This window comes from Monodon monoceros, unplaced genomic scaffold (assembly GCF_005190385.1).
Source record: "Monodon monoceros isolate NGI ecotype Baffin Bay Population unplaced genomic scaffold, NGI_Narwhal_1 Super_Scaffold_20, whole genome shotgun sequence".
NCBI classification, from domain to species: domain Eukaryota; kingdom Metazoa; phylum Chordata; class Mammalia; order Artiodactyla; family Monodontidae; genus Monodon; species Monodon monoceros.
In genome coordinates, this window is record NW_021703777.1 from 106,503,304 (window position 1) to 106,520,649 (window position 17,346).

Sequence of the window (17,346 nt, forward strand, 5' to 3'; positions counted from 1 at the left end):
ACTGGCAGAGTCTCAGCACTCCTAAGCCCCGCATTATTTAAGGGTCAATTGAATATGGGAGCATGCGCATAGGTTATATGCAAATACTAGCCCGTTTTATATAAGGGACATGCTAGGATTTTGGTATTTGCAGGCATCCTGGAACCAATCTCCTGGAGATACCGAAGGACTACTGTAATCATTTGTATATATGTATATAGTATATATGTACACAAATACATGTATTCGAAAATATTATTGATTGAATGCATAAAAGATACTTTCTTTTTCTTTCTTTCCACGTCCAAAAAAGTCTGGGATAGGAAGAAATTGTCATGTTGGGAAATTTTGTGTCACCACAGAAGACATGATAAACAAATGCATGGTACAGGAAAAAGTTCTACCATTCAATGAAAATAAGAAGCAGGTGAAAGTAAAAAAAAAAAAATTTTTTTAAGGTTTTTCATTCAATAAATATTTATTATCTTCCTATTACATGCCAGGAAATTGGATTGGTGTTGGGAATAGAACAGTTTGGTAACTTATAGTTTTTTGTTTGTTTATTTTTTCTTTTCCAGTGAGCTGGATGCCCAATTAAACAAGGAATTACAATAAATTGTGATAAGGGTTATGAAAGGGATCATAGAGAGTGCTCTGGGAGCACATAGAGGGTAACAGAGACAGTCCAGGGGAGACTGAAAGGCTGCCCCAGGGAAATGACTTAATAAATCCAGGTCTCAGTAGACAGGAATAGGATGAGAACGTGAGGAGGTGGAGGTGGACAGAGAAGAGTATTCTAAGCTAAGGGAAGCATCATATGTGCTAAATTGGAGAAGGCCCTATGCCCAAAAGAAAAGCCTTCCTATGTGATCTCAAGAAAAGGCAATTTGGTGGGTGGCTCCAAATATGGGTGCCGCTTCTGAAAAGGCTCTGAGGATGCAAATCAAAGATGCTCTGCAGGTGTAAAGTAAGAAGGCCGGTTATTTATAGAAATGGAGATTGGGGGAGAAAAGAAAAATGAAGATACAGACAGGCAATACCAAGAAAGTGAAGCTTCCTGCTATACTGAAAACGGATAACCAACGAGGACCTACTGTAGAGCACAGGGAATTCTGTTCAATGTTATGTGGCAGCCTGGATGGGAGGGGAGTCTGGGGGAGAATGGACACATGTATAAGTATGGCTGAGTCACTTTGCTGTTCACCTGAAACTATCACAACATTGTTCATTGGTTATACTGCAATATAAAATAAAAAAGTTTTAAAAAAATGCTCAGAAAAAAAAAGAAAGAATGTGAAATTTCTAAACGAACAGATAAGGTTGTGAATAATAGAATGGCATGATGGAACCATTCAGTGGTCCGCACCAACACTTACTTTCAAGTGCTGGGATAATAGATAAGAAATGCATTTCTACATTAGTTGGTGGGATTAACACTCCAAAGAGCAGAACATAACCTTCCCGTAGTAACTCCACACATGATTAAAATCAGTCTTTGGCAGGTCATTCTTAATTCTAGAGTTCATCGTAGCTTCTGGCCACAGAGAAAACCCAGCCCAGAGGTTTTTACAGTCCCACAGCATTTCCAGATGACCAGTCTGGAAAGGCTTAGATTGCTTTACCATCCAAAAGCACCTAGTTGGATCACAAGGAAAAAAATCCTATTAAAGTGAATCGCCAATGACGTAATTTACTACATCAATGGCAGAAAAGAAGCATTTTTTTGATTTTACACCTCAAACTTGGTAAATGATGAATGAGTTTCACATACCGAACCCAAAGGCCATGAGAAGAGTGTTTCTAACATGCTGGAAACAAATTATGTGACAGAAGCAGGAAATGTTTAAAAAACACATCAAAAATTATATTCCAATTACAGCATTCTTGGGGATGAATGCTACAGGTCAGATTACGTATTATATGTTACAGATTCCTATTTACAATCCCCTGTTTAGACTCACTGAAAATTTATAGAAATGATTTCTATTTTAACTGAAGCATTTCTCAAACTTAATTTCAGTTGACTAATAAAACTTTTTGATAAAAAAGAAAAATAACCAATCTAGTTGATTTCCATTTCCATATGGTAAGAAAGCTAACATTTATTGAGAGTTTACTATGTGTGAGTCAGCATGGTAAATGATTTGTGTTAATATAAAAAATAAGAACCGTATTCCTTTGAGATGAATTTAGCTTTTACAAAGAAAACAAAGTTGCTTTACTATTGCAATATTAAATTTTAAAAATGTGTGATTAAAGAAACTATTGGCCTACATTCAAAAATTAAGCTCTAAAAATACATATTCTAAAGATTAAAATTCTCTACATAAATCCACATAGGCGTAGCTCAGACTTGGCATAAATGGTTTTCACTTGGAGAAACTGCTCTCTGTTTAGAAGATTTCCTTTCTTTAAACAGAGGTTGGCAACTATGGCCCGAGGGCCAAATCCAGCTAGCCACCTGTTTTTGTGTGGCCCAAGAGCTAAGAGTGGTTTTCACATTTTTAACGGTTAACAAAATTATAAAAGGAATAATATTTCATGACATTTGAAAACCACATGAAATTAAAATTTCAGTGTCCAGAAATAAAGTTTTATTGGAATAGAGCCACTCTCATATGTATACATATTGTCTATGGCTGCTGTCATGCTACGATGACAGAGTTGAGTAGTTGTGACAGACGCCATATGGCCCACAAAACCTAAAATATTTATTTTCTGGCCCTTTACAGGAAAAGTTTGCTGACTCCTGCTTTTAAGCAAACACAACAAAGGTAAATAAAATATCTATGTTTATATACCTAGGGTTTTAAATTTTGACTTCAAGTCACAGAGGTATATCACTGGTCCCATTAGTATTAAACATACTCATGTCATGGTGGATTGCAGCATGATACTTAAATCTGACAGATAAATAAAATGGGTTTACAGCAGTGGTTCTCAGTGAGGGATGATTCTTTTCCCCAGTGGACAATTGGCAACCTCTGGAGAGAGTGTTGGTTGTCACAATTCGGAGCTGCTACTGGCATCCGCTGGGCAGAGGCCAGGAACGAGGCTAGACATCTGACAGCTCCCTCAAGAAGGATTATCCAGCCCAAAATGTCAGTAGTGCAGAGGCTGAGAAACCCTGGTCTACAAGAAACTGAGAGTCCACTCTAATTTCTAGACTCCCTTTTGAATACAAACACAGTTGCTACTCGGTGACATTCATTTATTCCTACCATTAATTTCTCCCTACCACCCATGCCATATTTATATTAATATTTATAAGAATGAGGAAGACAAATTTCTCTTTACTTTATGGGTATGTTTTTATGACTAACAATTGTCCATCTGTACCATAATAATTTTCAAAGTATTCTTATTCTCAACTACAAGCCTAAATGAATCATTCTTTGTTTCATCAATTAGCCTGATTTAAATTAAATCTGACTATTCCATTTTTAGTTTCTTAAAAGATCTTTTTCTTAATTCTTAACATACAGCACAAATGAAATAAAAATTTCCTTCCTATGTCAGAGATGTGTGTGAAGTAAGAATCCAAGCAAAAACTTCGATAGACTGAGGAAAAAAAGACAGGAGGTAGGAAGATGAACAAAAGACCACCGCAATATAAGTGCTAATAATGGTTTAAAGGCCAAAAAAGAAAAAAAAAAAAAAAGAGAGAGAGAATACAAAGGCTGACAAAATATCTGGATCTAGTAGATTTCAAGTTGAAGCAAATTTTCAAGACTGCATGAGAGGCTCTAATCAACTGACTTTAGCTGATTATCAAACTCTTACATCCCCTCCGAATCCTCTGCAATCTTCTATCCTAAAATCGGGACAAATGGAATCACTTTAGGAACTCTATTTTTATATCTCTGTGTATAAAGGGAGTGTTCCATTTACACATAAATAGTGGTGTGTTTCTTTTTGTCTTGAAAGTCATATTACTAGAAACCCAATTACGCATTTTCTAGAATTTTTGACATAGCATTTTACTTTTAAAATATTTAAATTTGTAGCTAGGAGCTGGTGGAATAATCACCTTTTATACATTAAATATTTAAAAGTTTTCTAATTGTGTAGAATTATCTCTGATCTCCCATTTTCATGTACATGAAATATTCTTGCTCATACACATACTCTTTCATATTTTGCAACACTGTACCTTTTCACCTGTATCACCTTTGGGGCCATTCTCTCCAGCATCTCCCTAGGAGGGGAAAAAAGCAATACATGTAAAATATATTGGTGACATTCAGCAAAGAGTACTTTTCATTATTTTAAGTTTCCTTTCATAGGCACTATATATTAAAATCTGTTGTAAATGTTCTACAGAGCTAATGTACTTTACTTGACCAGCTGCCTGATATCAACTAGTCCAAATAAATTTTATTACAATGAACATGGCTAAATAGTTTTAAACTACTCCACGATAATAACAGAAGGTAATTTCTCTGACTTCTAATAGCTTATTCTGGCACTAATAGCCTATTCTGGCCCCCTTAACTCTTTCTCTTTTCTCTGCTCAAAGAGTCATTCTAACAAAGGCTTTCTCCTGACTCCCTCAATATGCCGTGTGCCTTACCCTTTCTGTCTCCTTCCTTGTCCCACTCCTGCCACCTGGAGTCCTGCCTTCTCCTTTCCCTTCAATCTGTGAATTCTACGCATCTCAAATCTCCAGGCCCTCAAAGTGCATGACCCAGCCATCAAAACTGCTGCACCCAGATAACATTGAGTTATCTGGGCCTAAGTGTTTTGCATTTGAGAAATAAATGTTTTATATCTTATTAGAAAATTTTAAAAAATTAGAGTAAAATAAATTGGGGAGTTTATGCTTCCTTTGTTATTTTTGAGAGCTCCTATGCCTATTCCCTCACTGATATCTTTCTACCCACAAGCAGTGCTTTAGGGAAAAAGTCATTTGTTTATTATCCATGCTTTGCTTTCTTAAATTCTAAATTCTTTAAGTCTTATAGAATGCTCTAGTGGAAACATCATGAATTTTGGAGCCAGAGAGTTCGAGCCCAGGTCCAGGCCCTACTGGGCAAATGAAATTCTCTTTACATCAAATTTCTCATGTGCAACGTAAGGGTAAGAATATTTGATGGGGTTATAAGAAATAAACAATTACTGCGTCTAAAGCAACTGGGACAGTATCTGACACATCATAAGCTGTTAATGATCATCATTAGCAATAACAATGCATTATTGTTCATGCATTCCGTAAGCTGGAATACCCTTCTGCCCAGCTGCGTAAGAGGTCACTCTTGTATCATTTAAAATTTTCCGTAAAATAAGAGAGAAGCTACTGATAATGCTTTCCCTGGGAGAAGGAGGGGTGGCGAAGGAGGGAGAGTTTAACCTTTTCTCTTCACTTTCTTTTCTTGTTTCAAATAAGCATGAGGCTATCCTGCTCGGGCATTCTTTTATGGTGACGGGGACAGCACAGCGGCCTGGGAGCCTGAGCAGCTTTATCTGATGAGTCCCTGGAATGGTGCTGGCACTGCTCCCTTTCCCTCCTTAATTTCTACACAAAAGAGTCATCTGATGACTAATTCATTTCAGGTTAATTACCATGAACTGGTTGGAAGCCAAATAAATATACTGATCATAAGTTATGGGGGACCTTTGATAGGCATCTCATTAGCACACTTTTAAAAGTTGCTTGGAAATCCCTTTATTAAATAACAAAACAAACAAAACAAACTTTCTTATTAGGAGAACTGGTTCAGAGTGGCCATGAAGTGAAGGGTTTGACTGAGTTGCCTCTCTGCTCTGCTCTCCTTCCATTTAAATAAATGCCTTTTTATTTTTGTTTTACAAGAATACAGTTGTAAAATACAGCTCAAAACTACAGTTACGTTCATGAAGCTTGCTGGATCTGTAGATGTACTTCTTTGGGGATTAGTGGTGATGATACTGATTTGTCAGAAAGATCGTATCACTTATGAAGGGCATTATGTGGTATCTTGGTAGTTGCCTGCAGAGACGGCATACTTCTCAAACACTGGTCAAGGACATAGCATGAGAACTCCCCCAAAGCAGTAAGGAAGGATGTTTGTCTAAGAGAAATTTAACATATGCACTCTGCTTCTCCTTTTGCTTCTCTTTTTGGGTTTTATGGGAATTCTTTTTAGGACAACTTTCAGTGTATTTGCTGCAGGTAAACATCTGTATCCCTTTAACCTACTGACCTCAGAAGTAGTAGAGAGAGAGAAGGATGCTTAGAAAAGTACTGGAGCGGCATTAGCAAATAGGTAGAACAAAAATTTTGCAGGCCTAGGGATTTTTGAAAGTCATTTAAAAGCCTGACATAGAATGTTTAAATTTGCACCCTTCTCCTCCATTTCTTTAAATCTTTTTTACCCAAACTTCTATACATATATAAGAATTACACTATTTTCTCCTTCCACTAATTAGCAGTTTGAAAAAACAGTGGTCATTATATCTATCTACATCTATATAACTAAGCATACCTTGTTTTATTGTGCTTTGCTTTATTGTACTTCAAAGATACTACTGCATTCTTTACAGATTGAAGATTTGTGGCAACCATGTGTCAACCAAGTCTAAGGGTGCCATTTTTCTAACAGCATCATTTTTCAATTAAGGCAGGCACGTTGTGTTTTAGACATAATGCTATTGAACACTTAACTGACTACGGTATAGCGTAAACGTAACTTTTATATGCACTGGGAAACCGAAAAATTCGTGTGATTCATTTTATTGCAATGTTCACTTTATTGCAGTGATCTGGAACAGAGCCTGCAATATCTCCAAGGTATGCTTGTATACCTGTATCTGTCTATCCAACCACACATAAATACAGTTCAGTTTGGTACCTCTTTGGGGAAAAAAAAATAAAAATCAGCAGAATCATTCTCACCTTTTCTCCTCGTTCTCCAGGTTGTCCCTGGCCAAAAGAACAAAGATTGAGTGACATATTAAATTATAAAACACCTAATCAATCAACACTAAACAAAATCAGATATTGAACATACTATTAATAGATAAATTATACATGACATTTTCTATTTTGGCAATATATAGTTGCTCTATAAAAACAAAAGGTTAAGACGAGTTTCCTGGAGCACTGAGTATGGATATCAATAGCAAATGTAATTTTAATTCTTTGCTTTCGAGGACTAAAGAAAGATATTTAAGATGATCAGCCAAAACCCGGCTTTTAGGGCACTAAGGAGAAAAATGTTGTGACAATTCAACGTCTCAAGAGGCTTTTGAGATTATGACACTTTATTCTGCTCAAACTCAGACTCAGTAAGGTGAGTTTATTTACTTACATCCTTCAATGAAATCTTCCATTCAAAGCAGCCCCTGGTGCACGGATTATTTCAGGGGTCAGAGTACCAGTGTATTTCTCTAATCTGTCTTCCCCTGATGTGACTAAGGCCTGAACTTGGACCCCTTCACAATGTCATGAACTCTCTTCAATCTGTTGTTAACCACTATGTTCCAAGTTAGGTGTACTTTAGGAGGCATTAGTTTTTTTCAGAAAAGATACTATATTGGGGCAGACTCTAAGTGAGTTTAGGAGAGATGTCTTTACTCAAAATGATGACCATGACAGTACAAGGACTAAAATGCAAAATTGTGTTCTGAAAAGAATCTCATTTTCACTTTACCCAGGAAGGGACAGGGGACAGAGTCAGAGAATAAATCTAAAGCAAATCACACACATTATGATAATATTCCTCTTAAGAAAAGCTTGAGAAAGTGTTGCAATAAGATCAGACTACTTTAAAAATGATTTTTAAGGTGGTTATTGTGTTTTTTAAAATTATAATTCACTCAAGAAGTCTGTTTGAAGGCAACACTCTTTGCACCCCCTGAAACTCCGCCTGACCCTTTGGCTTTCTGAATTTCTGGTTACCTTTCACTGCTCAGCAGCCATCCTGATGGTCGCTAGGCAACAGAAGAATAGTACTGAGAACATATATTAAGCATTAACTCCTATCATTTGGCATTTTAGCATGGAGCAAGAGAGGGAAGAAGACAGGAAAATGGCTGTCGTCCCAGAAGGAATATTTTCTTTCCTCTCCTGCAGGACAAAAGACAGGTCTATAAATTTTAGGTCTGTCGTAGGCTCCTGTCAATAGCAATGTGATCTGTAAAATCAGCTGACAAGCATCTGTGGCTATGGATACACACCAGCACAGCTGATGGGATTAGACATTAGTTTTGTACTTCAAGGGATGGTCACTCATCAAAGGACTTGGGATTTGTCTGCCTATTTGGTTTAAACTAAACTGTCACCAATCTTTTTATATTTAAGAGTAATTTGTTCTTCAAAAACAAAGGAAATTTGGAACCCCCAAAAAAACTCTATTACATTTTTTCCCTACTTAGTAATTCAGACTACATCCATTTTTAAATTTCAAACATGCCACATTTTTATTATGCTCTTCATTTGATTAACTGGTTAGGTTGTGTAAGCCTTGGAGGTGGCCAAATCTTGAGGAAAAGTCACAGTGGCACTGTGAACATCTTTAGTACATCTTGTAAAAATTATGCAAATGTTGGCAGTATGGACATGGCCTATGTTGTAATATGTTCATTAAGTGGTAAAATGACAAAGTCACATTTGAAACACAGGCTTTCTCATGTTATTTAAGTATCCCAGAAATAAAAATTTAGACATATCCTACACTGTTTCTCTGCATTTTTAATGCTAATCACTAACATCACTTATTCCTTAGTCACAAACTTTTATACTATAGTGTATTATATTATTGACAAAAAATTCCATCCAAGTAAAACCAGTGGGATATAAAAAAAGTGTAACAGCTTACAGTCTCATGAAAACTCATGCCTCAAATGATTCTGCTTGGTTTTCTTTGTACTAACCTTTGGCCCTGGTATTCCATTCTGTCCTACTGCTCCAGGCAACCCGGGTTCACCCTCAAAATATAAAATAGATACTACTAAATAAAACAGACAAAATCAACACATTATATAGCTCATTAGAGGATATAACCATCCAATAATGCTCAAGAAGTACATAGTATGTTAGACTAGTTACACAAGTTAGCTTCTTTGGTCCAAAATTCTATGTGCTAGGGACCGAGGATACAAGAGGGCTAATTTCCTTGTGTTGAGTTTTTTCTCCACTGAGAAAGTGAAAGCAAATTACCAATGGAAATGAATATCTAGCATGATGCTAGGTACATATAGCTAGGTATATGCTAGGTACAATATTTGTTGAATGAGTAAAAGACATCTGAAAATTTAAGACTTTCTTGATGGAGAACTTTCAAATGATTCATCAGCTCAGGAAAATAGAGACTAAATCATTCTATTTATTAGACTTAAGCAAATGAGCATCTCCAAACCTAAATCTTGAAGAATATACACACCTTTGAACATCTACTTAACTCATTTAGACACATTTGACACAAAAGTAAAAATGGCTTTGATTTCTCTTTCCAGTTTCACTGTAAATATAATTAAAATAAAAGGAGTTGTGGTTTTCATTGTCATATTGAGTGATAGGCATTTGAGAAAAAGATGATGGCTATTAGCTAGAAGGATTTTCCATTTCAGAAAGATGATGATGTATATCAATATTTCTAGACTCTGAACCAGCAATTGTTTTCCAAAGCGGAAGTCTCTTGCGCTCAAAAGCAAAGGAAAGATATTCTGCATGACGACTGTAGTTAACAATACTGTATGGTATATTTGAAAGTTGTTAAGAGAGTAGATCTTAAAAGTTCTTATCACAAGGGAAAAAAAAAAGTGTAACCATGTGAGATGATGGATGTTAACCAAACTTACTGTGGTAATCATTTCACAGTATATACATGTATCAAACCATTATGTTGTACACCTAAAACTAATTCAATGTCATGTGTCCAATGTATCTCAGTAAAATTGGGAGAAGAAAGAAAGTGTAGCTTTTAATACTTCCGTGTAGCTCAAACGTAGAGCAACTAGAATTTCATTTTCATTTAAAAACATTCCCAAAGCCATTTATTATGTGCTTCAACTTCTCGGCAAATTTCTTTCCCCTGAGGGTTAAAAAGTTGCTGCTTATCGGTTTCCCTGGTGGCGTAGTGGCTGAGGGTCCGCCTGCCGATGCAGGGGGCGCGGGTTCGTGCCCTGGTCCGGTAGGATCCCGCGTGCCGCGGAGCGGCTGGGTCCGTGGGCCGTGGCCGCTGGGCCTGCGCGTCCGGCGCCTGTGCTCCGCGGCGGGAGGGGCCACGGCCGTGAGAGGCCCGCGAACAGCAAAAAAAAAAAGTTGCTACTTAGTTGATTAAAAAAAATTGACTTTATTTTTCAGAGCAGTTTTAGGCTAACGGCAAACCAAGTTGATTTTTTAAGAATGTTTTCTAGGTGGTCTGGAGGGCAGAAATTGTGCCATTTTAGTATTTGTGCTCTCACCTTCAAGAACACTTACATTAGTAAAACAGCAACATTTCTTAAGTTCCAGTAGCTTTATATTCATTAGCTCACTTAATTCTCACAAATGTCTATAAGGTAAGTACTATCTTTATCTATATTTAATAGATGGAGAAACTAAGGCACAGAGAGGTAAAGTAATTTTTCCAGATGTACACAACTCTGCGTTAAGAGGTTGTGCTTTTAGTACAATGATGCGTTGCTGAATGAATGAATGCATCTCGAAACTGGGAGAGTTGATGAAGAATATTTCTATCCTTATTATCGTTTGGTTTATACTCCCCATTTATAAATGACCTTCCAGAATGTATACAGACCTGAATTAAATGTAACTTCTATAAAGATGATTTTTGTTCACCTACCAGATAAACTAAGCAATGTGAAGTTAATAGTGTCTTTCTAGAAGAGCAAAAAATGTTTTTCTCTTATACTGGATTATTGTAATTGTTAAAGTCTTAACTCATGGAAGAAATTCTGCTTCCTATATAAAGTTACACTATAATCATTTGCTCTTTCCTCGATAAAATAGCAAAAATGTTGACTTACAATAACGATGGCTATTATAAGAAAATTTTGATAAGCCATTTGTACATAACCAAGGGTAAGAACTCCAATGGAAATTGAATACACCCTGAAAGAGGACTGTCATTTACTACGCAACCAGAAAAAGAGTTATCGAGTCTGTTTTCTTCAAAAAACTTACACCAGGAGGCACTAATATCGCAACTCATGGTTTACTGCAAACGAGATGCTGCCAGGGAACAATACAAACTTTGTTTAGACTTTCAAAGAATAACTATGGTAGCCAGAATTATTTTTTTTAAAAAATGGTTAAGCCCCTGGAACCAGACAAAATACATGCTGAGATTTTGAAGCAAGGAAGACAAATGTTGCTTAGGTATCTGCACAACATCCTTCTTAAAATACGAACATCGAGGGACTAAAACTTGATCCTTTTTTTCCCTTTGATTTTATATTTTGTTAAAATAATCTTTTAATGTAAAAGGAAACAAAAAATTGCACCCATAATCCCATCACTCTATCATAACTGTTTTCATTTTGTCCTGTTTCCTTCTAGTCGTTTAAATTTATACTTTCATATTTCAAGCAATTGTAAGCTTCTTACATAGTTTGACGTTCCGATTTTTTATTATTTTATACCACACGTTTGTTTTTACACAGTATTTGTGATTGTCTTGTGAATAGTTTATCATCTATCAAAGTCAGGTGTGATCATTTGTTTAAGCTGTCCCAAATTGCTGAATACTTAGGTTGTTTCCAATTATTGCTATTAAAGGTAAATTAAAATAAACATCTATGTAAATATTTCTAAGTTGCTTTCCAAAAGGGATCTGAGATTTATCTGCTTTTCTAGGCACCCACTCTGTTACTTTTTCACAACTTCATCAGCATTGGATATCACAATTTTAATTACTTTTGTGGCTATTTTATTTTTTTTAATTTATTTATTTTTGGCTGCATTGGGTCTTCGTTGCTGCGTGCGGGCTTTCTCTAGTTGCGGTGAGCGGGCTTCTCATTGCGGTGGCTTCTCATTGCAGTGGCTTTGCTTGTTGCGGAGCATGGGCTCTAGGCGCACAGGCTCAGTAGTTGTGGTACATGGGCTTAGTAGTTGTGGTACTTCCACAGGGAAGTCCCTGTGGCCATTTTAATAAGCACAAATGAGAATTTACTGGGGCCGTTTTACGTTTATCACTTGTAAGGTTAAATAGGTATGTCGCGAGATTTTAAAGCTAAAAGGTGGGGCTTCCCTAGTGGCGCAGTGGTTGAGAGTCCGCCTGCCGATGCAGGGGACACGGGTTTGTGCCCCGGTCCGCGAAGATCCCACGTGTCGCGGAGCGGCTGGGCCCATGAGCCATGGCCGCTGAGCCTGCGCGTCTGGAGCCTGTGCTCCGCAACGGGAGAGGCCACAACAGTGAGAGGCCCGCGTACCACCGCCCCCACAAAAAAAGCTAAAAAGTGAATAAGGCCGTTTCCTGAATGAATCAAGGGAAGGTAAAAAGAAAACATGGCTCGTAGCATTTTACCTTTGTAAAAAGTTATAACAAGAGAAATATATTCAAACTCAGATTAAGAGGTTATGGAACATTCTGTTATTATTCAAATTTAGTTTCCCAGGTTGTGTTAAAGGAATGTTACAGATGAAATGCTGTACAACTCTGAGTACCAAGGCCAAGCAGTGGGATTCTGGAAGGCATTAATTCATTCAACTAACGTTTAGTGAAAATTTACTATATGTTTTATTCTGAGCAGAGTGCTGCATGAGATATAAAGATGAAATAGACATGACAGGTACCTGTACCCAGAGGGCTTGTCTTTGAGTGAGAAAAGAGATATCTACATAAATAACTTAAGAGGACATCTAATTGAGATGGAACTTTTTTCTTTGAGCAAAGTTTTCTTGCACTTCATAAAGAGGCATAATAAATAGAAATCAAAGGGAAGTCTTAATGAAGAATCAAGCATATGTCATATTAATATTTTCTGGTATATGAGGACAAAATATCATGAGGCCTCTTCAAACAAAGTTACAATGATATTACTTTACTACATAATATAGTAAAAAAGTACATATACAGAGAAATATATCAGAGAAGTATAGACCAAAAAAATGGGAATTGGGTTTTGTGCGTGTGGGAACTAGTCTCATGTTTACCGGATAATCTATTCATTTAGTTCTGAATGCATCTCATATTCACAACTACTAAGGACATTCCAAAGATAGCAATGAAGCAAACTAGCAGCTAACATCTTAACTACAGGTAGATTGATAGAGTTTTCTCTCTTACACTTTAAATTCTAGGGCTATTCCTAGTGTATTTAAGCTAAAAATAAGTTGAACTGACTTAAGAAGGATAACGCTGCTTACTTCCTTTCTTTCTTTCTTTTTTTTTTTTTTAAACCAAACACTCTTTAGAACTCTAATGTAAAACATCACCCAAGGCTTTTACAGTTATTTTAGTTACTGCTATTCAGGGGCATCTTGAAAGAATACTTAACAATAGAAAGGAATGTCATTTTCCTACAAAATTGAGTGCTAAAGAGAAACAGGCCATTTAGCAGTAATACTGCTCCCTGTCACTTCAATCACAAAGGGTTACAGCTTTAAATTTTTAGCATAGTATAATTTTACATTCACCTTGTCAATATAGATTTGTTTCCTTTAAGTACTCCATTTTCAGGAAGAACTCATCTAAACAGAACTACAATTGTCCCCCCTTATCCTCTGTTTTGCTTTCCTTGGTTTCAGTTACCCATGGTCAACCAAGGTCTGAAAATATCAAATGGAAAATTACAGAAACAAACAATTCATAAGTTCTAAACTGTGTGCTGTTTTCAGTAGCGTGATGAAATCCGGTGCATTCTGCTGCATCCCATCCAGGACGTGCATCATCCCTTTGTCCAGCGTATCCTGCCCGTTAGTCCTTTAGTAGCCACTAAGTTATCTGATCGACTGTCGTGGTATCACAGTGCTTGTGTTTATGTAACTCTTATTTTATTTAATAATGGCCCCAAATATGGGCAATTCAGACATTCTCTTACTGTCCCTAATTTCTAAATTAAACTTCATCATAAGTATGTACATATAGGAAAAAGCATGGTATATATAGGGCTTAGTACCCTCCTCGGTTTCAGGCATCCACTGGGGGTCTTAGAACGTATTCCCTGCGGATGGGGCTGGGGACTACTGTACAAGGAACATGAAACAGCAGCAGATGAAATGAATGATCTTGAACATAACATGGTATCAGTCTTAAGGTTGTTCTCCTACCACTGGAGTTGGTGGGGTTGGTGCCTGTGTGTAATAAAATAAAGACTAAAAACAGGCAGCATTGGTCACTGATACCTCTCTAAAGCATTGGCTGGACTGGGCCTTTCTTCCTGACAGTGACAGCGCATAGAAGGATCTCAGTGGCCTAAGTGGTGAGCAGAACTGGCCGCCAGCCATTTCTCTCCTGCAGGTAGTCATGGTGGGGAGTCGGGTGACCCTGTATGAGGCTTCAGAGCCTCAGAGGCTTTGGTAGCTATTGGGTAGATAACCCTTGGTAGAGGAAGATTCTCTGAAGGCAGTGAGGTGCCCACAGGGACTTCCGGTTAGAACTATCTGGGGAAGAGTCAGGAAAATGGAGTTTCTGCTCTCCATTCATATTTATTTTCTTTCTCTCTAGTTCATTTAGTTTAGTCTTCCACCCTAGTCCCCTAATGCCAGGGAGGATGAACAGAAACTTGGGCGAAGGTAGGAGGTAGAAAATGACCAACATATTTTACCTTGAAATTTCTAGAAATGTAGCATTTTACCACACAAAACTATAAAATGAGAATCCTTGCCCCAAACCTCAAGTGTTATTAATGCTCTAAATAAATCCTTTGTCTTTTTGTACTCCAGTCCACTTCCATGAACTCCCAGGGGTACACACCCCTAGTTTAAGAAATTTGACTTAAGGGAGATCCAGTTTACTCTAATAATATTACAGTTTAGTTCCACCTTTTTACATAAGTTTGTGTGGGTTGACCCACTGAACGAATGCATCAGTTTTTGTCTATATATGTTGTCTATATATATATATATATGTAAAATCAAAAACACAACCCACTTGTATATTGGAGATTGTCAACCACTGCATTCAACAAGAAGCAAATCTTTGATGATGTTATAGTTCAATACATTTAGAACTTTACAACCTGGCATTAAATAGCACAAAGTAGAAGGACAAGTTGGAAACAAACACCAAAAATTAAGCCACACAGCCATAATGAAATCAGAGTAGTCCGTATTAGATTTTTATACTAGCTAAACCATAAACTGGTAATTTATTTGTTGTTGTTGTTTACAGATGTCTAGCACCAATGTATTTAGAATTTCAATGGAATAATATTCTCAATCCCACATTATTTGATCCCATTTGCTCCCTAGGCAATTGTCCCACTTCTCTCTGACCACCCCCCGCCCCGTTTCCATGCCATAAAGACTGTGGTATGGGATGAACCCTGAAAATGAGCAGAGTTTAAACTCGTGTTGTCCAATATGGTACCACTAGCACTGGAAATAAGGCTAGTTTTTGAGATGTGATGTAAGCATAAAATACGATTTTGAAGACTCAGTTGTAAAAAAACAATGTAAAATGTCTCATTAATAATGTGAATACTATTAACCTTAAAATATTAATTTATATGATGTTGAAATGGTAGTTTTAGATATATTCAGTTAAATAAAACATATTATTAAAATTAATATTACCTGCTCTTTAAACACCTAAAAAATGTGGTTACTAGAAAATTCACATTTACATATGTGGCTTGTATTTGGAGTTGCTTTATGTTTCTATCAAACAGCGTTAGTTTAAGCCATAAAATTATATAATTATTAGAAGACACGATGAACCAGAAACCTTTAAAAGCAGGGAAGGAGCACATCAGTATTCAGTCAAGTCAACGTACGGCAAGACTTCATAATGGAGACGCCATTGTGGAGTTAAAATCCACCACTGGACTCTGCCAAGGAAGGTAGTGTGTGTGGGGTTGAGAGCGGAGGACTGCTCTGGAGCAGAGGGTGCTGAGGGGCCGGGGAGCCACAGTTGGTGCGGGGGCAGAGGCTGACCCTAGGGACCTCCTAACCCACCTCCGTGCCACCCACCGGCCTCCAACATTCTCCTAACAGCAAGTCAACTTATAATTCCTCAACTTATAATTCCTTCACTCAGTTCTCTCCAAGGCTGTCCCATCGCACTCAGAATAAGGGCCCCTGCAAGGTCTGGCCCTTGCTTCTCCGACCTCACCTTCTGCCACTCCAGCCACATTGAACTCTTTGTTTCAAGATGCTAGGCAGGAGTTGGCCCACAGTCTTTGCATTTGGGCTTCTCTCCCGTGGACCACCTTCCCTCTGATATCCAGGGATTTACTCTCTCATCTTCTCAGCCTTGGAGCAACTGTCCCCTTATTACAGGGGTTGCCTGGAATACCCACCACAACACACCACCACTCCCTATGCCCACCCATTATCTTACTTTGCTTTCTCCGCTGCACTAATTTCCACCTAAGGGAGAATTTTTTGGTTCCTCTTCCATCACCCCCATCAGGATTGCCAGATTTGGCAAACAAAAATACAAGACACCCAGCTAAAATTTAATTTCGGATAAACAACAAATAATTTTTAATTAAGTGTATCCCAAACATTGAATGGACATATCACATGAAAAATGATGGGTTGTTTATCTGAAATTCAAATTTGATTGAGCCTTCTGTATTTTACTTGGCGACTGGATTTCCCACCCGCTCTCCACCACTAGAATACGAACTTTCCACACTGCCTAGAAACTGTACCTTAACACATAATAATTGTTCAGTACATCCATGTTGGAGGAATGGATGAACACAGGAGATGCGAATACATTAAGCCTATATGAAAATGTGAAGCCCTTACAGGCCTAGTAAGAGGTGAAGACAGCAAGACTTTTCTGCTGGGAAACTGGAAAAGACCTATAAATCTGGTGGCAAGAGATGGCTCTTTGTCTGGACTATGGCGAAAGACAGTGGTGAGAAAAGAGACAGGGACCCAGGAAAAAGATGGGAGAGATGTTAACCCAGCAGTGACATGTCCATGTCCCGCAGGTCAGTCTGAAACAGAATTGAAAAGTAGAGGACTAGCCTGGGGTCAGTGAAGAGCGGGAGTTAGTGGAGGGGAGGAGTCCCGTAAAGGGCAGGATGCCGGGAATAAGCACAACTTTCATTGTTGCCAAGAAAAGGCCTGAGCCCCTCCAGGACTCTGTCAGGGCAAGAGTGGTCGCCTAGAGGACTGAAGGCTCCAACAGTTGTGCCTGTGGGTACAGAGACCAGGCCATTAGAAATATTTCTATCTATTAGGTTATCTTCCCTCTTGCATCTGCTCCTTCCCTCGCCCCATGTGTCTCAGTGAAGGGCAAGTAGTAGCTGGGGCAATGCTGGCTG

The 17,346-nt window shown here is 37.8% G+C and overlaps 1 protein-coding gene across 1 annotated transcript in view; it reads right to left on the reverse strand.

Annotated features, from left to right (window-relative positions):
* The window catches only part of COL25A1 (collagen type XXV alpha 1 chain), a 452,646-nt gene that overhangs the window by 63,153 nt on the left and 372,147 nt on the right, over window positions 1-17,346 (reverse strand). Inside the window, exons 13-15 of the mRNA XM_029234563.1 lie at window positions 8,833-8,886; window positions 6,854-6,880; window positions 4,133-4,177 (exon numbers count right to left, since the gene is read on the reverse strand). Of these exons, the coding sequence (XP_029090396.1) occupies window positions 4,133-4,177; window positions 6,854-6,880; window positions 8,833-8,886 (126 nt within the window). The remainder of the gene's footprint in view (window positions 1-4,132; window positions 4,178-6,853; window positions 6,881-8,832; window positions 8,887-17,346) is intronic.